The 25195-nt window shown below is 33.0% G+C and overlaps 1 protein-coding gene across 1 annotated transcript in view; it reads left to right on the plus strand.

Annotated features, from left to right (window-relative positions):
• The first annotated feature begins 8630 nt into the window (after window positions 1-8630).
• The window catches only part of LOC148284640 (uncharacterized), a 30639-nt gene continuing 14074 nt past the window's right edge, over window positions 8631-25195 (plus strand). The window contains exon 1 of the mRNA XM_088237218.1: window positions 8631-9268. Within this exon, the coding sequence (XP_088093344.1) occupies window positions 8957-9268 (312 nt within the window). The 5' untranslated portion in view covers window positions 8631-8956. The remainder of the gene's footprint in view (window positions 9269-25195) is intronic.

Below are 25195 nucleotides of genomic sequence, written 5' to 3' on the forward strand. Positions count from 1 at the left end.
AACTTTTACTTGAATGAAAAATTCTAAGTCAAATTAATATCAGTATTAATAGAATTACTTAGAAGAGTGGCACTATATAAGTTATCGCATTCTGACAGCATTTAGCCTACTTTCGTCCTTGTTTTCATACATGAAGGTCGGCACCAGGACAAGTTTTTTTTTTTTTTTTTACTTTTTTAAACGTAATCATACATTATAAAGTAAATTTTTAACTATATGTTTTCGAAAAAACATTTATTCCCTTCAGAATTTTCTTTTGAGAGGTTATTTGTTAAAAAAAAAACGTTAAACGTGTCATACCTATCTATTTTTGAAAATGCTTTATCGGCAGAAATATTTTATTTAGTCCTTAAAAGACAACATATAAAAAATATACGAGTACAAAGATTGTTTTCATCCATACTAATATTATAAACGCGAACGTGTTTTTGTTCGTTTGTTTGTGTTTCCTTCACGTCTCAGCGGAGCGACCGATTGACATAATTTCTTGCATATGGATAGCCAGAGAGGTGGGAAGTAAAATATGATACTTCTTTTTTATCCCGAATTAAAAAAAATACATTTATTTGTTTATAAATTTGTATAAACCACTTAATTTTTTTAATTACACTTCGACCGGTTTCGAGGTTACTACCTCATCGTCAGGAATTTAACTAACTTATAATTACACGCGTTGCTATTTATATAATAAAATATTGTATGAAAGAGACAGAAAATTGAAAGAAAGAGAGAGAAAGAAGATAAAATAAATCATAACGGGAATAGTTTTAAAAGAGGACTCGAAGTTAAATTTAATTGATTATTTATTATTTGAAGTTTTTGATTAATGGCTTTACTAATTTCTAATCGTTCTAAATTATCTAAACGAAAACCATTTTTATTGACTTGCAAAATTTCTACACACGTTTCTTGATTAAATTCATGGTTTTCGGATATAAGATGATTTGCGAATTCTGAAAAATTATTATTACTCAGACATCTTATATGTTCTTTGATTCTAACTTTAAATTTACGTGAAGTTTTTCCAATATAGATAACAATAATATTTTAAAAAAATACAATGACAAAAATATACAACGAGCAACATTTTTTGAAAATGAGTAGGCGGTAAGGTGGGATGGTCAGAAAGAAGCAATTTGAAAATAATAATTCTTTAAATTTCTGTAATTGACTTGCTTTATCTATGGTTAGTTTGGTCTGCTCTTCGTTTTGGTTTTGTAATAGGATTTCGCATTTGTGAACGAAATAACGATACTATGTAACCATAGACTAACGGATCATCGTATTTCTGCTTCTATATAGCGCTGATTGGAAGACCAAGCTACTTTCAATCCCGATAAAATATATCATTCCATCGGGAAAATTCTGATTGATAAACGACACAAATCATTATTTATTACTTTAATCATTTTTCCCTAATACCACGTAAGCGAAGCCGCGGGTAAAAGCTAGTATTTAAATAAACTGAAAAAACCCTAATAGACATTAGACATGGTCAGTGGTGTCCATTTATGTTGTGAAGTAAAACTGAAATGAATAAAGTAATTCAACAATGTTTCGAGTATGTCCAAATGTCTGCAGACTGGCTGGATTTCCTTCCTAGGGAGTTATTCAGAGCTAAATTTGTTTCAACAGTGAGAAAACATTTTTTTAAAGGGAATATGGAAGTCCGGGCATTTACGGGGCTTATGGCCTGTCGTTGGCTGGTTTAAGTGGCCACTTAACACACTGTGTAACATTCACCATTCTGCCTATGTTTAAACATGCACATTTCCCCAACTCTTCCATCTGTTGACTTTTGTGAAGTAAAAGAGCTGAAACCTTTATCACGTGGGTGAGATTCATACGGCTGAACCAATTCACCTATTAGGCAACGCCTGAAAACAATAATCTCACCAACATGATAAAGGTTTCAGCTCTTTTACTTCACAAAAGTGAACAGATGGAAGAGTTGAGAAAATGTCGATGTTTAAACATAGGCAGAATAGTGAATGTTACACAGTGAGTAAAGTGGCCACTTAAACCAGCCAATGACAGGTCGTAAGCCCCGTAAATGCCTAGACTTCCATATTCCCTTCACAAAAATGTTTTCACTCTGTTGCAACAAATTCAGGTGTGAATAAAGTAATATTTAAAATATAATATGTTCTTGCATGTGGATATATTATATACTGTTAAACTACTACTACTACTTAAAAATCTTTCAACTTGAAAAACGTTATTTTTCCTACCCATTTCATACATCAAAGCAGAATTTAACTTGTTTGAAAATGGCGTAGATATTGTAATTTTCCTTAGGCATGCTTATCTTCCTCAATCTCTAGTACATTTCAAACTCTCCCTTTACAAAACGGAACAAAGATATGTATAATAGGCCTTCGTATTATCATAAATAGATTATAAACTTAATTATTATAATTATGTACCTACGTTTGGTGAAAGCCCTAACTCCACATGTAAACACTAGTATAATTTAGATTTAGATTAAATTTTCAAAAATATATATCATAAATAACAATCGTAATAATTAAACTCTATGAAGGGTACGGGATATAAAAGATGGATGTAATTTTTTGTTGCGTTTTAAATTAATAATCACATCTGATGGCAGTGACATAAAGGCTCTACTTTCCAAGATAATTGAACATAAAAAAGTAATACAGGGTATAAAGGGTGAATGTCAGTTAAAAGCTGGAAATAAAGTGAATACTCAATATTAACAAAAACAATTTTAAATTATTCAGGTTGTTCTTTAAACCCTGTCACATCCGAAACCACGATGATCAGTATGGGCAAGAAGACATATTAGCATATTAAAAAAATATTTAAAACAAAGAAAATAAAAAAATAAACAAAACGAATGGTTGCTTACTTCTGCAGAGGAGAAGCGTGGGGAGTGCGGCCTCGCATTTTTGGCGTATCAGACTTCCCCTCCCCCCTCCTTGTTTCTTTCTTGCAGAAGTCAGAAACCATTAGCTTTTTCTGATATTATATTTTTTTAAATGTTATTCGTTCTAAAAATGTCTTTTCATGTGCCAATATGTCTTCTTGCTCATACTGATCATCGTGGTTTCGGATGTAACAGGGTTTAATGAACCCCTGTATAAAACAGTATAGGGTATTTATATTAAGCAGGCTCCTTTAGTTTATTTTAATGTTAAGAGGTTTGAAAACTTAAAAACGTTCTATCTCAAAACTTATTTTTTTGACATTCATCCTCTACATCCTGTACCCTTCATATTGTCTAAACAGAGACGGATATTTTTTCTAATTTTTTTCATTTTTCTTTGATGTTCTCCATCTCTTTTATAGTATACTAAAAATATAATATAAACTTCACAGGGGCCCGTAACTACGAAAGGGGGCGCGCCGCGCTGTGTCATAGCTGGTTAAACAACCAACTGTGAATCTGGCGTCGCTAGTTCTATTACCGCCAGTTGCAATATAGAATCCAAAATAGAATTTTGCATAAATGGTTTGGGTGTTGTAAAGTGTTTTTCATAACTTCCTTCCATATCCTCTCTTCCCATCTGCACAGGCTGACAAGCTTTTAAAATAGAGGCTAAGCGGGTTATTCCTTAAAAATTATTAAAATCCGGTACTTGCGGATTTTAATAAATATTTTAAGTACTTTTGTAATTTTCCTTATTCAAAAGTATTTTAAATAATTTATCATAATTTATTCTATATTATAAATAATATATTATGTTGATGTATCTAGAAAACGAGGAAGACCGTGAAAGACATGGCAAGACCAAACCAAATCAATACTTAAAGATGGACACGTGAAAAGTCCATATTAATAATATAAATGTAGAGAAAGCGAGGTCTGTATGCGGACAGAGTGATATGGCATTCTATCCTCTCTGTCTACCCCTGCGAGCAAACAGTGTGATGGTTTGTTTATGTATTAAATAATTCGACTTCGTATTTGTTTTGTGTAAATAAAACTATATTAAAATTAATATTCCGACCGGTTTCTGAATCCGACTGTTTTACCAAAGCTTTACACTGCATTTTAGATGCTTGTACTACCGTTTAAACCTTGAGTAAGATTCATAATAGGTATTTCGTTTAGTTTAATTTTACGCCTTGAAGAAGAAACAGTCATGCTCCGAAACCAGTCAGCGTACTTATTTTAATTTTGTGATTGTACACAAAATAAATCATCATATACTCCGCTATGCACCAGAAGATGCATAAGACACTGCATTACTAAACCAAATCCAGCGTATCTCTATATGTTACATGTAATTTGATCAGTCTTAAGCTTCCGGGGATAAAGAAATGTGTCCAATTAATCAAAACCGTATTTTATGCCGACTTTACCAGGAATTTATTCCGGAACCTCAATAATGATAGTCAGCTTATCTTCCACTTGATTTCCCTTTTTAGGGTTTTTATTTATTTATGCTTGATTAAGTTTGTTCGTGCATCTTAAGAACTAATATAAACATTTATTAACAATACTATTTTTTTTTTTATATATTTTTTTAAAAACGTATTTTTTCCAATTCATTTTGAATTATTCAATTCCTTCTATTACTTATATTTCTTGCGGTAACTTATTGCACAGCTTTAATCCCTTATACAATTAGTTTTAATATTCTGTTTTTCTCCTCATTGGTAATCTTATCTTTTTTTATCCCTTCAAACAAAGCGTTGAAAAGATTACTACCTCACATCAGTAAATTCTAATCTGGGAACAAACGATTAATTGTTAAATAAATTAATGTGGACTTACGCCTTAAAACACTCTTTGCTAAAATTACGAGATCACACATTGTGAATTTTTTACCGCGTTGTCTATGTATCTTTTCCAACAATAGAGAAAACTGGCCCGTTGTGTTGCCTAATCTGATCTCCTTTTGCAGGTTCTGATACATTGCATCTGTATGAGACGATTAAGTGGCTAATTCACGCACAGTACTTACTTGTTGAATTGAATTAATTACAATAGACATAAAATGAAAAAATAATTAGCATTTAAATGGTATTTTTTTTATGTCCAAACTTTTGTAGACAAACTAAAATAATCAACATATTACTAAAGAGATGAAGAACATTTTAGAGAAGATAATATAGAAGTCTAGGCATCTACAGGGCTTTTAACCTGAAATCCACCTGGTCCCTGAAGAAGTATAGAATTGAAAAGTAAGATTTTCAGGCGTTGCCTAGTATGTAGGTGAAATAATTCAATTAGATTAATCACGCCCTCATCAACACCCGGCATCTCACCCGCATCAACAGATGAAAGAATTGAAGGAATATAGACATTATTGGTTAAATTTTATTATATTTTTTTATTTTATTCATCCCCTTAATTATTTTATGCACAAAAACTACTACATTATATTTTATTCGTTGCTTTACTGTGGGCAAGCCGATTTCTTTGTGCATTATTTCTACATACAACAACAACAACAAACCATCACGCCGTTTCCCCGTAAGGGTAGGCAGAGAGGATAGAACGTCACATCACTCTATCTTTGCATACAGATCTCGCTTCCTCTGCATTCATACATCTTCTCATGCACGCGCGCCGATTATTCCGACTTTTGACATGTCCATCTTCAAGTATTTGTTGGATTTGGTCATGCCATGTCTTTCTCGGTCTTCCTCTATTTCTGCATCCATCCATTCTACATTAAAATACATTTTTTTAAGTATAATCCTCATCGCCTTATTTTGAAGAATTTGTATATTTTTAATTTCCCCTTCATTACATAAATAAAGATTGGAAGAACAGTAATTTATGTGTGGACATAATATGATTCTTTGCCTGACATTTAGAGGATAAGCTGAGAATTTTGATAAATAAGTATTTAACCATTTTTTTGACCCCCCGCAAATGCCTCCCCGATACTTTGCGAAAAATATAACTGCACGTTGGACTGATTATGCCTAGCTAAAAACGACGATTCGCTGTCCCGTTCTTCGCACACCAAAGCTGAACCGATTTTTTTTTTTTTTGTGGAAAGAGTATCGGAATTAAATTTTCTGTGGCCTGGGGGAACAAGAGCGAAATACGTTTTTAATTGCGTTAGAATGAGGTGGATATATTCGACGAACGAACGAACTTACGAAACGAAATTGTGACGGAATAAGCCTGCTGTGTCAGTACCTTTTGCGTTTTTCAAAAACAGTTATCATATTTGATAATATATAGTTACCGAAAACAGCAGACAAAATTAGGCCGTTTCAAGGGTTTTTGTATGGCCCTGTAGTCCTTAAAATATAGCTTGATTAGAATGACAGCTGTCAAACTAATTTCATTAGTGATGGTAAATTACTGATCACTAATTAAATCGATTTTATCAGTTATTTCATGCAATCGTGAAACTCTGTTTACGAGAATTAATATAAAAAACGCAAAAACAAGCCTGTTATAGTGTGTTTAACACAATTATTCACCAAAAAATAAGACATTTATACTTTTTTTATGAACAACATAAAATGAATAATTTTTTTATTCGATTAATTTACATCGACCAATTTGTCCCATCTCTAACGTTTTTGCAAAATGATGTAACCTTGTAAGAACGTCGTTAATCATTAGGTTTATTTTAGTTTTTTTTGTTTCAAAGCTGATTTTATATATTAATGTTGATTTATGTGTCAAGCATTGTATTACAAAAATAAATTAACACGCCAGATACGAATGATTGAGTGTGTCAATATAAATAACTCCTTTGACGTTACTACAAAGTTATGTCGTCACTTTTTTCTGACAACTGTCATTCTAATCAAGCTATATTTTAAAGACTAGTTCCCATAATAAACTATTTAAAAAAAACGAAACTGTAAGGACACGTCAATGGTAAATATCAGATGTATAGTGTGTTAAAAAATCACTCGCGACTCGCGACATAATCCAGGGAGAAAATACGGGAGTACGTTTGTATGAAGAAGTCAGATCGCGTTTCGGGTTGAAAACACTCATTCAGGATTTAGGTTCTATTTTACACAGATAACTGTATTCTTCATCCGCTCGGACTCAGACCAAAATAAATACGCAGTTGATTGATTTTAATCGCGCTGCTTTTTTCATTTGATCCTTTTATTACCCTTCGTTGACAGGACGTGACGCATTCTCCTTCACAACATAAGGGCACGGGGCACGAGGCACGACACCTTGACCAAGTTGCGATGAAAAACAGGATCTGCAAAGTGTACCTCTCCTACTTACCTTGCGTATATAAATTACATTTTCCATTTATTATGGCCTTTGTCATCTCGTCCAGAAATCTTATCCAGAAACAAAAAAAAATGACATTTTAAGGGCGAACAAAGTAATACACGTTCTTTCTAAGTTACGTTTTTATTGCATAATTAAAACAAAATAAAAACATTTTTTTAACGTATTCCTAATTCATGGCATTAGGGATACATTATTATTATTTTGTAATAAGTATCTTTTTATAAATAAAAATAAATAGCTTGTCAGTTTTTTTTTGCTGAAAATTATCTGTTTCTGCACAGTAATGAACCAATGCGAAAAACTCCCTTTGAGCTTTGACCATAAACAAATCAATGATTCGAAACAATAAATCATTAAATTTGTATTTTATCAGTAGGGGGGGGGGATTAGGTTATAAATATATATAAATATATATATATATATTCTTATTACTTGTCTAACGTGTATAATATTTTTTTTAATGTTTAGGTTTTATCAATAATATTAAATAAATAAATCATCATTATAATTATTGAAATAAAATGATAATGAATATTTTGTACTAAACGGTTGAATTTTGTAATAAGATCAATAATAATTTTCGAATGTTTATTTGTGTAAAAATTTTTTTTCGCTGAATATGATCGTATTTTTTTACGCGATCAATTTATGTAACTATTAGTATTATAACACTTAGATATTTTGTATGTATTTGTTTATTTTTGGTTGTAAAATATTGGTAACATAATTTACCTATAAATGTGATAGGTATTATACAATAAAATTTTCATGTGACTAGGTATTGATTGAATACATATGTTTACAGCGTAGGGTTATCGCGTATAGGTTTATCAATTTAAAATCTTACCTATCTAATTTAAAAATTACTTTGTATATTTATACGGTAAAATACATTATATCCAACGTTATAATAATAAAAAACCCATAAATTTTCCATGCGCACAAATTGAATTCACTAGAACTATTCATATCATACAAATGTGTACCTATGTATGTATATTATGTTCAATGCGAGCACGTTCGCTAGAACAAAGCGCGAGAGCTTTCAGGGCATCGAGCTTTCAAGACTTGTTTCTAATGCGTCGTATACTTGTATGTACCCGCGTTTTTAATGTAGTATTTTTTTTTATGTATTTTAAAATAAAATTTAAAGTAATTTGAAAATATGAGATATTTTTTAAATAATATTTAGTCGATGTAAAAACGGCAACGCTATTAATAAAGTTGGCGGAGCATGGGGGCAGACACGGGACTCGGGTCGGGCCGTGTGGCGGAGGCGGGCGGCGTGCGGTCGGCGGGTTGCGGGGCGGGCGGGCTCCTTATTGACCGGCCGCGAGTGCCTCGGCAGCCTTCGGGCCCGCTCGGCTCCCTTCGGCTCCCCGCGCGGCGCAGGGGGCGCCGGAGTACGATCGCACCGCGTCCCGAAAGTGCGACGTTGCCGCTCGAGCAGACTCGTCCGTAGCATTCTGACGCGGGCCGCTCTGTTTACAGCTCCGCATTCGCTCGCGTTTTCGGTTCAGCGTTCGATCGAGGAGTTCGGTACTCGGAATATGGTATTTGATAGTCGCGCGCGATATTTCAAGTGGAGATGACCGCGAGTGATTCCAGTCCGCGTCGCTATTCCGCGATTTCCGCTTAGTGCGAGTGTCTGGCACCGGAGAGCGCAGTCGGCGGTCAGCAGCTAGCAGCTAGCAGCCAGCGGCCATCGGGCGAGAGATGCGCACGGAGCGCACCTAGAGGGCCACAGTTCCCGCCATGTCCGAGGCCGGTCGCGGCTCGTGGGGGCGCGAGGACCCCTCGTGGTGGGCGGGCGGCGAGCAGCTGCAGCAGCAGGCGCTGCTCGCGCAGCAGGAGGACGCGGCGCGCACGGCCGCCAACGCGGCGCACCAGCTCTTCAGCTACAAGATGGCCGCGTCCCCGCCGGCGGCCTACGACTACAGGGTGGGCATGGGCGGGCTGCGCGCCGCGCCGGGGGACCCTCCGCACTGGTGGTACTCGGCCGGCGTGGACTCGCTGCATCAGCCGCACCAGCTGCAGCTGGCGGCCACGTCCGCACCCTCTCCCACGGTACGTCCTCTCCCTAGTCCCGTACTGTATACAGCGACCCGCAACGCCGCTCGTCGCTCGCCGCGTCGTTCGACAATCGACTTTTCGAAAGTCTCGGCGTCCATTTTCAAGGCGGTCTTGTGGAAGCTGCCTTCGAACAATCTAAACCATTCACTTTTTGGTCCGCGGCTCACTGTATCACCGGCACGTTTCGCTCGGCTCGCTGAGCGAACGGAATTCTCTTTAAAATAAACTCGCGCGAAAACTTATTTTCTTACATATTTTTTTACGAAAGTCGCAATAATATTTTTTCTCCCCACACCGCTATCTTTTTTTTAAAAAAAAATTCCTAACTAATCTCTTATTTTATTACTAAACAAAAAAATCAACGTGCAACGTTTGCGATATATCCATGGATTGGTTTTGTCTAGAATGTCTACATTGGTATTCTATTCGCGGTGGCTACTACCGGAACACGTGGATTTTTAAAACAAAGGAAACGTTCATTATCCACTGCCTCCAGCGCGGTGGGAGCCCGCAGGTGGCTATCCTAAACGCCACTGTCCCCGACAGACCAAACATCAATTAATTGAATTGATCGATGTCCGAAAATGTAGCGTAAAAGTTATAATTCGTATTGTGACGAGTAGGTCCATGTGGGCGTGAGTAATATTTACTCGCACATCGCTGCTGGCTGGCTCATTGACATGTTGATAATAGCAGCCGGTGATAAAAAGTATACCGGCCTATTGTTGACAACGCCACTAACGGCTCGCGCCATTCACGCACCTAACTTTGTTTACAAACAATTCCGAAAATGTTTCGTGTTTTTTTTATAGTTTTCCATCAAGTGATAGCGTTTATTGACAATGCGTTTAGTATGTGACAATAAAAATAACAATTATTCAAACAACTACCGACGAATTATTTTTATATTTGAACCAACAAGTACAGAGGTTGAACCGTTTTATAACGCTGTCTTCATTGTTACATTTTTATCTCCCTTTCTTACTTTTGGTTGGATGGATTTTTATCATCATTGAAAGTATACATATTTTATCTTACGCAAAAAAATCCTGTTGATTTATTTTATTCATTGACTCGCGTTATGGCGGCATCACTTCCAAAGTTAGCATGATATATTTATGATTAAAATTACCTTCCCTTATTTTTTGATTTGGAATGAATCCAATGCTGCAAATTAAAATATTTTAAACCTAAGGACGTAATTCGATATTGTCTATGCAACGATTGAAATTAGATTGTTAAATTTTTAAGTTAAACTTTTTATTGACCGACTGTTTCGATTTCCGCCAGTTTTGGTCAGTAAAACGAGTTTTGGCCGCGGGTGGATTCGACCAAACTTTGGCCGAAACTCCGGCTCAGCCGAAACCTGCGGTCGGGATGTGTCGGATTACGTTCGGCTGTACTCTGGTGCATCTTATGGCTCGTGACTCTTACGTTTTTGTGAGTTCTAAGATCTTACGTATATATATTTTTATAATTCTTTCATAGTTAATATGTTAAAGTTCCTATAGCGTGCATTGAAGAGCTGTTACATACAAGTTAGGTAGGTATTAGGGCGACGAAAAAATAACTACGAACCAAAAAAAATTTTTTAAATTAAAAATAGTTTTATATTTATGCTTCAATCTTTATTATTATCCGTATGTTTTCTAATTTATATTTAGGCTTCAATTTTTATGATTATCGGTATGTTATCTAATTTATATTTAATTAATATTTGGATTTCTTAAGCATCATTTAACACACGTAAAAAAAGAAGGTTCTGCCTAAACACAAGAATTTCCTAGCTAGTCGGGGCCTGAAACAAAGAACCTATGTAGATTTTAAAACTGTGAAGCAAATAAATAAAAAGCGCTAAAAATAATCAAATTCACATTGTTTATTTTATTTAACATTTATTTTATGAACTCGTAAGGTTAAACTATAAAAACGCCCAATTTCGGCGTTTTGAAGCTACTTTTAACTTATTAAAAAAAGGTTCCTTTTTTACCTATTTTAATATTTAATTTTCTTTCTCAGTTAAAATACTATAAAAATATTTAGATATGTGTTAACCGCAATTCTTTGGTAACTAATAATTGATTTTAAACGGCTCGTTATAATAAATCTTGACCGGAAGTTTTTGAAAAACTTCGGACAGCTTTTATATCGTAAAAATTTCGGGATTATTTGAAATTCACTTCTGATAAGATGAATCCGTATTATTTTTCAATTGAAAATATGTTTTTTTTTTTATTATTTAGAAATCGATATTTCTTTGCATTACGAAACGACGCCGACGAATGAAAATGATATAATGTAAAAAATACACACCGGTCATTTCGTAACGAGTAACAAACCACTCACGCTCGAAAACATAAAAACATGTTTACGGGTTTGACCGTAAAAATGAAACCCATTAAATTTCGCGTATTAATTTAATTTTAAAATAATTACCACGGTGCCAGCAGTGGGTAGGGGAGGAGGGGGACAATGAAACCTAGACTCAGCAAAGTGCCAATAAACCCTCTCACTTGAAACGAAAGGCTTTCAGTTAATCCGAATGGAAAAGGGTGCGGGCTTCGGAGATCCCGAAAATAAAACTTTGAATGAATGAATTTTATCCGATTGTTTGTTCGTATGATATCCGATCATTAAGTTCGGCATTTTGTATTTCTCATCAGAATTTGGCCGCTGTACTTCGTCGAGTAACAGAGGCAATAAATGAGTTGCCTGTGCAACCGTGAAAACGGTTTTCGTACTTACGCTGCGCGAGAGCTTTATGGAGAGGGGTTGAGGCAGGGGGCGGGAGAACCACCCACCCTTTCATTAGGGTGAACCCACATTCTAAAATATGGTAATTTTCGAATAAACACTCCAGAAAACTTATTTTAAAATATCGTCGCGTCACTCTTTCACTCACCCACGGAAGGTTCCGGGTTTGATTGCCGGTGAGAATACAAAAAAAATAAAACTTATTTAAATATGTAACATTACTGTGCTATTTCGGTGGACACTAAAAATTCCAAAAATTCTACATTTATGCTACACAGTTACAGCATGTCAAGCTTACAAGGATTGAATGATCCAAAGTCCACTGATCCAATTATTTACGAAATTAAAGAGCTTGCTGAAAAAAATACCGAACATGTAAAAAACAAAATTGCAATGACATGGATTAAGGCACACGATGGTAACATGGGAAATGAGCGAGCGGATGAATTAGCGAAAAAAGATACTAAAACGAGAACTTTCCCTACCTATGACCATATACCCATGTCATAAATCAAAAAAATAGTGTAAGAAAAATCATACGATACTTGGAACAAAAGATATTTATCGAGTGATACAGGCAAAATAACGAAATTGTTTTTCAAAAATTTAAATGATGCCAAAATATTGGATACTTTTGGACGGACTTACGAGCTAACTCAAATGTTTTCAGGTCATGGTGCTTTTCGGAAATATCTTCATAGATTTAAAAAGAGAGATAACGATTGCTGCACTTGCGATGGACTCAGCTCTCAGGACGTCCTCCATATATTACACGAGTGTCCTATGTTTGACGCCGAGAGGTTAAACTGCATACAAATGTGCGCACAATACGGCCAAATTTTTGAAAACCCAGAGGATGTAATAAAAAATGAAGCCACTGCCAAAAGATACATTGACTTTCTTAAGGCCATAGTTAAAAAAATAAATAAAAATAAAGCCTTGTATGCATAAGCAAAGCAATAAATAACGAAGCAAGAGGAAAAAAACATTACTGTGCCATTTTTGTGCAATAATCTTAAGTGCGTTTTCAATTTTGTCTGTTTCGAATTTATCTAAAACTATTGTGTCAATTGCTTGCCCCTTAAACCAGCCTCTTTATAAGCCCCCGTAAGGTCAAAAGCCCTGTAAATGCCTAGACCTCCATATTTAGTTTTTAAAAAGTATTCGAGCTTCATTAAAATACGATGGATCGCTTAAAACTTATCTAATGAATAAGAACAAGTGGGTTTAACGAGTCATTTTTTAGAAACTATACCCTTTAATTTCTGATGACAATACAGGAAGACATAATAACACCGTGTTCGAATTCCATGGGTTATGTGTTAATTTTTGACGTACACTTTAAACAAAATTACGTCTACAAATAAAACAAATTTTCGTAATAATTTTTCATCAAATTAATGAAAGCAAATCTCTCTTTCGTGCGTTTATTTCATCATTAATCAAATTTTCATATTAAAATACCGAACACCACTCATACGATGGAATTTACTATTTTTAATTACATACTAAAATATGCCTACACTAGCAGCGAGTTTTTATCTTCGGGCGCTTTCGTTAAACCGGCTAGGTAGTCATTAATTGTGGTGTAATATTTCGAATGGTAAAATCTCAATTATTGAAAATTTAATTACATATTGTATATTTTTTATGCTGACATTGTACAAATATAATTTGATTGTACATATTATAAAAAAAATCCCCTTACTCATATTATGAAATACCTTAAATATAATATATTATGCAATACAAAAAAAAAACGGAAAACCTGTAAAAAAATATATTAATACTAGATTAATTTTGATTTTGATAATTTTTTGCACTGCCACACGCGTAATCAGATTTTATTATTTTATTCAATGTGCAAATACATAAATGGATCTAGGTCAGTCTTTCTCAAAGTGGGCGATAACGACCCTTGTGGGCGCTGAAGGCCTCCAGGGGGGCGGTAAAGGGCTCAGAGAAAATTAGGCGTTGAGGCGGTCTGAGGGAGCGATGGCTGATTAAAAAAAATCTTTCACGAGGTATACAAAAGGTACAAATTGATCTCGGCTGGTATAGTATTTTCTTATGTATCGACTTCTATCCCCGCCCGGCAGCTATAAATGTTTTGTATTAAGCCTTTGGGAGGCTCTAGAAAATTTTTCATTCTCAATATGGGCGGTGGGCGAAATAGGTTTGAGAACCTATGATCTAGGTCTTTAATACCCGTATGCAGAGACAAACCTTGAGGTGAGGAAAGTACATTCGATTGTCTTCACCTTCGGGTTATTCTCTGCATTTGAAATTAGAATGTACTTTCCTCACCTTAAGTTTTGTCTCTGCATACGGGTATAATTGTTCAAAAAGCAATTTATTCTTTAATATTATTAATAAAACAAAATCCTAGGCCCCGGTCACAATGTGGAGTTATTAACAGGGTTATCTCCAATTGTCTATAAAGTAAAATCAAATTATCTGAACGAAAATGTGTGTGTATCGTATTTTTTTTTTACTTCGAAACATGTTCAATTACAGGTTTCCGACAAAAATGCATTAAATTTTTATATAAATATTCACATTTGCATACAAAAAAAAACGATTTTACTTTACAGACAATTGACTGACAAATTACAGACAAATTACTGACAATTGAAGAATTCCATTGTAATCGGAGCCCTGGACTCTCAATTAATTGGATGGCGATTTTCAACCTAATTCTTCATTTTCGGCTATATCACTTAAACTCGTGGATATTCATTTCATTAAGAATTTTATTTACTCATATTTTTATATGATATGTTAATAATTACTAAATAAATAATAAATTATTGTTTTAAAAGCATTTTTTATTTTTATTACTATTATTAATTACCCAATTCAGAAAATAAACCAAGTGTTTCGTAAAAAAAAAACGGATTTGCGTGTGTTCCGTCGCTGAAAAAGTTTGGGAAATCCTGGTGTAAATGTAAACAAAATAAAACATAAATATTTTTGATTCTTTCGGATTTTTTCTTCCACTGAGAAACGCTTGAAAGTATTTTCCTCTTAATGAACACAAACCACCGATAGTTTTTTTTCTAAAACTTGTTCATTAAGATTTGAACTTATAAAATATTATAAACGAACAAGAAATACCCGCATTATTTAATTATAACTCGGTAAACGAAAAAATTAGATTTAAGTTTTTTGTAACAATCCCAATAGAATTTTCATTTCTAGTTTCCCTACCGCGGGTGGTTAACCTTTTATATGGGGAGGGTTGAAATTGGAAATGGAGGTAGTAAGGGATGAGGGGGGAGTATGAAAGGGGTGGAAAGGGGATATCCTTCCGTTAGGCGTGTGCTTTTAATTAAACTACTCATTTCAAACAAGTGTTTTAATTTCGCCGCCATTTTGAATTATTAATTAAAATGCCCCTTTTGTTTAGAATAGCAAATTTTGATATAATATTTTTGCACAGTGTTGTTTTATCGAAGTTCAGCTGATGTTCTTTGTTCTCGTGTTCATTACCCCACATCTACATCAGCAGATCGATGTTAGTATTAGATTACATCATGCAAAACCACGTTTCTCGTTGATTTATTCAGGGAGTTAGTGTATTTTTCTATTTAACTATTTTAAAATCGAAGGAAAATTCAAGACATTATAATAATGTGATATATAAATATAAAGATTATTCACGGAAATAAAAAAAAACACAAATTGTTTTGTTTTAGAAGCATTGAAATAAATGTTCATAATGTCTCGTTTGACACACCATTGTTACTAGACAGATTTATATAAAAACGGTTTATTTTATTTCTAAAAGCTAGATAAATACTTCCGTCGTCATAAGCAAAAAGGCAGCTTTTTCAAGAGTCGTATTTTCAGATACGATACTTTTTAGTATTTATCAACTTTATGCAAATTTAAAAAGAACTTATTAATCATAAGTAAAACACAGTATATCAATTGTTTCTGAAACATAAAACCCGTGTGTGGCATATCTACGCTGAATTTTTGTATATGACCTCTAGATATTTGTTAATGCTTAAAAAACTTAAAAAGTACTGAAATATATATCAAATTGTTAAAAAAATATTATAGAACATTACTTCACATTGAATTAATTTGGTGATTTTTTGTCGAAAAGCTGCCTTTTTGCTTACTAGGGCTAAATATTACTACCGAACATTGTTTTTCTTTTGTTGTTTCTGTAATTTATAAAATAAAAATTACTTTCAGGTTTAAAAACCAAACATGTATCGATACTGTCATCAAATATATTATTAAGGCCCAATGGGGAAGAGGGGTATTTTCAACGAAAATTTATTGCCGACGCAACGTCGAATTATCGACCTGAAACTAACCAACGAATAAATTAATGATCGATAAAATAGAAGATATAACACGAAGCATCTATTTTTGAAATACCGGGATTTAGCTTTTCAGAATATGATAATTAAACGAAAGTACCTTAATTATCAGTACTTTAGCAGATCGTACGTTCATTATAAGTATCCGAGTACATTTGAAAGATCAGCAAAATACCTACATACGATATATAAATAAAAACAAACAGTATTTGAAATAAATTTAAAATGTGTTTCCACAAAGTAAATGTTGAAACAATAAATAGTATTTTGAGTTAGTCCAAATGTTTGCACACAAGGACTGGGTTTCACCTCCAAGGGAGTTGTTACGGACAAAATAATACAATGGATACAGAGAACATTTTAGGGAAGGGAATATGGAAGTCTGGGCATTTACAGGGTTCCAGTGATAAAACCAACTGATTCAAGAAGTATAAACATTACAAATATTTTCAGGCGTTGCCTAGCTCTTAACTTCACAAAAATCAACAGATGGAAGAATTGAAGAACTATGGATGTTCGTATCAGATTATGCAGAATAGTGAATGTTACACAATACGTAAAATGGTCACAATTCTTTTAACCATTGCGTAACACAGATGTAGTTTGTCAGTTTTATTATAACCTATTCCATTTATTGTTTACGGTTGTCGATTTCTACGCAAATCGACCGTAATTTCCGTATTAACACCGAGGCTTAAGAATATTCAAAACTAATTTCTGTCTTCGCAATTTAAAAGATGACTTTAATTCATTTGAAGCTTTATCGCTCTAGAAAGGAAGGAAACAAATTAAAAATATTGTAAATTTGCAACTAGTTATTTTCAGCCGATTCTTATTCACAACTAATAGTGCACTGCGTTAGTACACCGACGAGGAAGTTCGTTCAGTGCTAGGAGAAATTGGATGTAAAAAATGTTTTCTTACAAGCAGTAAAAATTAGAGCATTTAATTGTAAGGCGAAGTTTCTCAAAAATGTATGAAAAAATTCACGAAAATGGTTTTAATAAAAATGAACTATATACTTTAAAACATCACAAGTTCGTGTGTAAGCAATCAATCAATCGGTTGTCATAGATTTCCGTTTTACGGGTCGCCATTTTTTTCAACGTTTAGTGTATTTTGACAGCTACGGGGTTTTAATTTTAAATGGCAACACAACTCACCGACTGTGACTTCACGGGCGAAGTAATTTCATAATTACAAAACTTAAAGCAATCATAGCGATGATAATACATATTCGTAAAATATATTTTTAAATCATATGGCTTAGTTTGATGGTATTTTATCAACAAAAAAAATATAAATGAAGCATTGAACTTTTTCATTTTAGCGTAAATATCTCAATCATTTTTTACTTAAAGGTAACGTGATCAGAATTACGATTAGTATATGACAAGTCAGGAAAACTATGAACTTTTATAATGAAAATAAAACCACCATCAAATAAATATTTCATGTTCACCTCGTCAAGAATTAAACCTATTCGATACCTCATGGCTCATGCACGAAGACAAACGCTCTGACGACTCCGCTACGAGGCGGACAAAAACGTATTTACTTTTATATCAACCCTGTTAAAATTAGATCGATTCCGCTATCCAATAAAGATTTTTTTCGGATAAACTGTGAGATTTAGTCGAACGTTATTCGCCAATTCAATTTAAGATTAACTGACTTGCGTTCGAATAATACGAACGAGTATTCTCTTAACGTAGGTACATTTTTTAGTTGTAACTGTTTGCTTCTTTAATCATTAATAAATGCAAAGTTATGTAATAAAACGTTTATTCAGAAAAAAGCTAACAAATAAGCTTCTTTTGAACGATCCGTATATTAAATGTCTAGAAGCCGCTCTACAAGATCAATATTGTTTTATTATCTAAGTATTTGTTATAGTTTTTTTAAATTCTGTAATTAAAATAATATAAATAATTAAACAGATTGGTATGTATGTTATCACGTACTGCCACACACCGTACCAAAATCCGTTAATCACAATTGCATAAAAAATACGACTTTACATAATTCAATACAATGATTACAAAATGATTATTTTTATTCGTGGGAATCAAAATAAATTATATTCGTTCGAACGAATGTACTAGTAAGACAACTTTTGTCATAGTATAAATCTCTGAGTAATAATTATCTAGAGAAGCCCTTAATAAGCCCTTAAGCTCTATTGCATAGAACAAAAGCGTTCCATATTTTTGGTTTGATTTTAGTTTGGTTTTTAGTTAACAACAAACGTGTAATGGATGATTTCGGTTCGCGCTCGCAATTCTCGACGCAAGTACCCACGGCTCGTTGTATTTCTGTGACATGTAGCCAAGTTCGTGGTCAATAATCATAGAATGGTTCTTGTCCATAATTGAACATGTTTAGAAGAAAATAATGTATGCATATTCTGCATTTCATACAGAAAACTAAATTTTACTTTGTATGTAACATTTAATATAAATGTTAACTTTCCATTGTAATCGGGGCTCAGAGTTATTTACGCACACTCCACACCTCCCATCTTTACAAAAACAACATGACCTTACTCGACTTATTAGCTCCATATGTTTAGATTTTATATTTAGTAGACGAAGACACTTAAAATAAAATAGGATATTATTCATTAGTGAATTATACCTTGATAAAGAAGCCTGTGTAGCTTTGAAACCGGTCGGTAGAAGAAATAAGTGTTTTAAAACAAAGTTGTTTTGTTATTATTATTATTTAACTTTACTTTTTTTTATAAAACTTTTGTGGTGCAATTGTTCCTGAACACGTTTGTATTTTTCTTTTGTTTTAAAATTGCACGTACAATCAATTATGTATCAATTTTAAAAACAACTAAATACTAAATATGGTTAATTAATGAAGAAGCAAAATAAATATCTAATTCAATAAATATGATTGTCTCCTACTAAGTATGAAATAAACGTGTTTAACACGTTTATGGCCATTATTTACCTGGTGAAAGTACATGCCTTTGGTTCTTATTTTCAAAATCGACCATTAAAAAAAAAACATTTAATAACCTGGGTAAAATAAAACATTTTGGCAATTTTAGTAGATATGGTATTGATGTTTTTTTGTAGATATTTCTTGATACAACTTCATGGATATTTTTTTGATAAAAATATCAAACAGATTCCTCAAATTAATTGAACTAAATCAGTTCCTAAATAGGGGAGAGCCTTAGATTTATAACCTAATAGAGTCGCCTATACGGAGAAAAACCATTCTATGATTATTGACCACGGGTTAGCTACAGATAACAGCGATACAACATACAACGGGCCGTAGGTACTTGGGTTGAGAATAAGGATCTTCAGCCCTACGGGAAATTAGATACAAAAAATGTTTTCTTGCGCGCGGTAAAAATTAGAGCATTTAATTGTACGGCAAAGTTTTTTGAAAATGTACAATAAAATATTTAAATAAAAACGCATTATTTTGATCGGCGTCACTGGTTCATATGAACCAACCAATGATATGAGAGCTATGAAGGATATCCGGTTGGCTTACCGTAAACGAACCAATCGGAAGAAGTAACAGAACAACCTCTGACGTCACACGTGGAGTTATTTCAGAAATACAAAACTTTAAAAAATCATAGCGCTGATAGTACGATATATATTTTAAATTGGCTTAGTTTAATAGTCTATTATAAGATGAAAAAAATAAAAAAAGACACTGCTTCCTCAAGCTCAACTGAGTGCAAGCGAAACCGTCCATTACACGTTTGTTAAACCAAAAATCTAACTAAAACCCAATCAAAAATTTGGACCGCCTTTGTTCTATGCAATAGAGCTTAAGGGCTTCTCTAGAGAATTATTACTCTGAAGGGAGAGCTAATAATCAATCAGTAATTGAGGGGGTTAAATGCAAAACCGCCACTGTGCATGATCACTATTTATGGGAAGATCAACAAAACCAATATACAAATGACTATTTATTTTAAGTTCAATGTGGACGTTCAATTTAAAATAAATAGTCTTTTCTCTACCTGTTATACCACGCACAAGTTTCACGTTGAACTTAAAAGAATCAATCTTTTCGCTGCTGGTTTAGTAGGTCTTCCAAAAACAGCGATCTTGCACAGTGGATCTCAGTCGATCTTGCCCTAAATTACAGTGACTATTCAAATAGATATTTTGTCCTCGTGGTAATACATATCCTGCAAATTCTTTTATTATGCAAAGTAAAAATTATAATTTCCACTATTTATGTGTATTGAAATGAAACTAAATAAAAAAATATCGGTAATTTTATTTAAAAAAAACATTTTAGTATTTTTTATTCCAGGAAAATCAAAGGGCGGTATAATTTTATTCTTTCGCAATGTCCATAACATGTCCAAAGACCTAATTGCGACTGTAAATTTAAGCACAATTTTTTTTTCATTGTGATATCATCGGTAATCTAACTTGTAAAACCCACCCCTCGTGCGTGTGAGACACATCATTACCATTACCCTTCGGGTTAATTTTACGTTTTTTTTTTTATATTTCTATTTTGAATACCCTTGTGTTTTAGCAATAATTTATTGCGAGTATTTTTTTTTGTACGGAGTATTTGTTTTATTTTTACACTTCATATACATATTATAAGGGCGGGCATATTGCCTTAAGGCAATCTCTTCCTACCTACACAAACCATTCAGTTTGAGAAAATTACAAGTACATGAACATATTGAATCTTACAATTTTGACAAAAATTTAAAACAAAGATTAAGAAAATAAAAATACATAAAAAAATAACACTATACTATGAAGAGAGGAGAGGGGATGGGAAGGAAAGAAAAAAGATAAAGGAACAACTTAAATTTTTATTTTTTATTTTTTTTATTTTATTTTATTGAAATAAACGGCACTTAGTGCCTTTTACATATTAGTTACAAATACAATTAAATATACATATATGTAAGCTTAATTTTAGTAATACAGAGCATTTAAAACAATATTATTAATTTATAAAGTCTAAGAAATATAAACCATATAAAATAAATAAATAAATAAAATAAATATTTAAATAGTGACATTTCAATCTTGACTTGAATGTAAATAAAGAAGGGGCGTCTCTAACATTAGTGGGTAGATTATTCCATAATCGAGCAGCTACTACTGTGAAAGAGGAGGCAAGAATATTAGAGCGATGAAAGGGTATTAACAGGGTTCACTCGTCATTAGAACGAAGAGATAGTCCGTGTTGTGATAGAGGTTGGAAGAGCTCTCTCAGATAAACAGGTGAAGTAAGATTATTTAAAATATTGTGAAGAAGTGATAGAATGTGAATGTTTCTTTTATGCCCGATACTGAGCCAGTGTAGTTGCGTGCGATACTCGGTTGTGTGGTCGAATTTGCGAAGATCAAAGATATATCGTATACAAACATTCTGCAATCGTTCTAACTTATCAAGTAATCCAGAGTTAGCATCTGAATAACATAATCCGCATAGTTCAGAAGTGGAAGAAGTAAGCTCTGGACTAATGTTTGCTTAACATTAATTGGCAAGAAATTTTGTAATCTTTTAAGTGAGTGCAAACTGCTATAGATTTTACGACTAACTTCGTTTACCTGATCGTGCCAACCTTAATGCTTATGAATGATAATACCTAAATTATTGACTGAAGTCATGAATGGAATATCCGTACCATCTATTTTGAAAAGAGGAAGTGTGGAATAATTCACTTTTGAATACATTCGAGTATGTGTTTGAGCTAAGCATGGTTTTTGGATATATTTATTTTATAAATTCAGAAGCAATTTATTGGACCAAAAAATATTTATTTATTAATTTCCGAAAGTAAGAATGCTCCGAGTTTGCGATTTCCCGAGATAGTATTCTCATTCATGTAGCGACCTTCGCTTCCCAAGGCCGGTTGGTATTTAGTTGTTTTAGCGAGTAGGACTTATATTGGCCGAACGAGAATAATTTATATGCGTCATTAATGAGATCAGAATAATTTATTTATAATCCCCGAGAAAAGATTTTCTCTTTCCTGATTTTATCGTATCGTGGGAAATAATTTTAATCAATTTTTTTTCAATGGCCCAAAATTATTTATATGTTACCTTACAGACAAAATGAGCCCATTACAGGTGAAGTGAACCAACTGACAAAATAGTCAAACTTTTGTATTCAATGTTTTAGCTCTTGTGAGCTTTTTGCCCATTTAACTTATTTTTTTACTAACCTGTTTTTAATATTTTTAATGAATATGGATGTTTTGTACGTAAAGAACTAGAAAAAAAGGTTTTTGGATTATACTTATTACAGAAATGTAATTAATATAAGTAATAAGTTTACTTCACCTTTAAAATGTAAGTTCACTTCACCCGCAATGGGCTCAAATTATTATACGAATTTGTGACGCGGATAATGTAATTTTTAATATGCATTACATTGTAAATGTTTATATGGAAATACCAAATATTTAATGCGCTCTCCCATAGAATAATTTATTTACTATTACCTACAAACAATGCGAACTGAGGAAACACAATGAGGAAGTTCAGGTTTTTTTTAATTGTTTACTACTATCAAACCAATACCATTTTTTTTATGTATCGTATTATCAGTGCTATTATTTTTAACGATTTGTATTTCTGAAATTACTCCGCGGACGCCTCAAGTTCTCTTCCGCTTCTTCTCGGTCAGTTCTGCAGATTGGTCCGTTCACTTACCGTAAACCGAAAATCTTTCACGACGCTCTTATCATTGGTTGATTCATATGAACTAGTAACGTCGTTCAAAGTAGTTCGTTTTATTAACATTTTTTTTTTCATACATTTTCAAGAAACTGCCGTACAATTTAATGCTCTAATTTTTACCGCGCGTAAGAGAACATTTTTTGTATCCAATTTCTCGTAGTGTTGAACTTCCTCATTCATGTTTATACTTTAAAACATTTAAGAAACTTTTTATTTTAAAATCATTAAGTCTTCATTAAGGAAATACTAATACATCTGGTAATTATTTGTGTAGTATATAAATATATCGAGCATCTATATAGGTCGAGACTTATACCCGTATGCAGAGACAAACCTTAAGGTGAGGTAAGTACATTCTATTGTCTTCGCCTTCGGGTTATTCTCTGCATATGAGATTAGAATGTACTTTCCTCACCTTAAGTTTTGTCTCTGCATACGGGTATTAGCAACCATCAAAAGTTCATAATGCAGATACCTTTTTATAAAATAAATTAATTTGTTCAATAACTGTACTGAATTTTGTATTTTAACTTTAATTATAAATATTTAAAAAATAAAAACTTTCCATAAATTATTTTCTTTCAATTTATAAAATACTTTCAGAGCATTTATCAGGATGTCAAATTTGTTCTTATATAAATATTATGCGATAATGATCTTTAACGTCGGTTTTTTGTTCGGAACTTAAAAAAAAATGTATTCGTATACAATATTAGTATGAGATATCGTGTCTGCCCGAGGGACAAAGCAGTTAAATAGCTAAAGAAACAAGCACTATAATTTATTTTTAAGTACCCGTGTGTAGGTACTTCATAGCTTTCTATCACGCGTTCTTCAGCAACGGCGGAGTATACTTACATTAAAGTTAAATTTATCGGCCTTATTTATTTTAAACAAGCATATTTTGTATTTTATACAACAGAAGCTTGAGATAAACGTTTATTATGTACCGAATATTTCGAATTCCAAAAGGTCAACTTTATAAGTTTATATCATATTGATATTTCGTACATACAATCCTTTTGAAAAATAATTTCTGTACTTATTGAAAAAAACTTAAATCAAACTTTCATAAAATATTTGGAAAAAAAATATTTTTCTGATTTGTATTAAGTACTTAACGTAACCTACGTAGTGCATCGTAGTTTTCCTAACAGTTGTACACCGCACTATATTCTTTTACATAATGTGTCAAACCGTTTCCACTTTGACATTACGACACCGAGAAAATTTGCGCTGACAAGTTTTCAACGAATCTCCTAAAAAATATATTTTTAACTATGTATTTATAATAGTGATGAAACGGATAGTGTTTGGGTCGGATACCGGATATTCGGCGAGCCTTTAAGTCGGATAGCCGGATATCCGGTCGCTGGATATCGAATTTCTCTAAACAAAACAATTAATGGGCATAAAATAAAAAGTAGTTCAATTTTTTTTTTCATAATATTTTTAATGATCACTTGTCGATCAACGAGTTGCATATCAATATGGTTTATAAGTTTATTAATTAAAAAATTATAATGGTTTTGGGCAGTTTCACCCCGTGCGGTTTATATTTTTTTCACGCAAATATATTTTCAATTAAAAAAAAATATTTTTATTAACATTTTTTATTTGCGGGTTAAATTCTTTTTCTAGAGTGTATACTGAACACTGACGAACTTTTTTATGCCAAAAAGTCAATTTTTCAAATATTGAAAGTTACTTCCCTTTTCCCAAACGCGGTCGATATCAAATAATCAATTCAGTGGCGTTGATTTCATAAAAATTTCCCAGTTTAATGAATATTAGGTATCCGCCGGATATTGATCTACTATCCGTTTCATCTCTAATTTATAAGCTGTTCAGATTGTTTCAGCACTCAGTAAAATTGAAACGTGCTATTATAAATTTTGAGTTTTTTCTTATGTTCTAATAATTTCTCGCGATTCCATAAAGAAAAGTCTCGTTTAATTATCTTTAGTGAATTGTAAAGAATCGTGAATTTAAATAAATAACGAGCTGAACCCGGCAATGCTTTGCTATTGCTAGATTTGAGTACATCCTCTTATATACATATATTTAATAAACTAAAGCGAATGTTTGATTTCAATTAAAATTAGATACGTACATATACATTA

This window comes from Micrasema longulum, unplaced genomic scaffold (assembly GCF_059751315.1).
Source record: "Micrasema longulum isolate JH-2025_06_02 unplaced genomic scaffold, ASM5975131v1 h1tg000101l, whole genome shotgun sequence".
Classification (NCBI taxonomy): Eukaryota; Metazoa; Arthropoda; class Insecta; order Trichoptera; family Brachycentridae; genus Micrasema; species Micrasema longulum.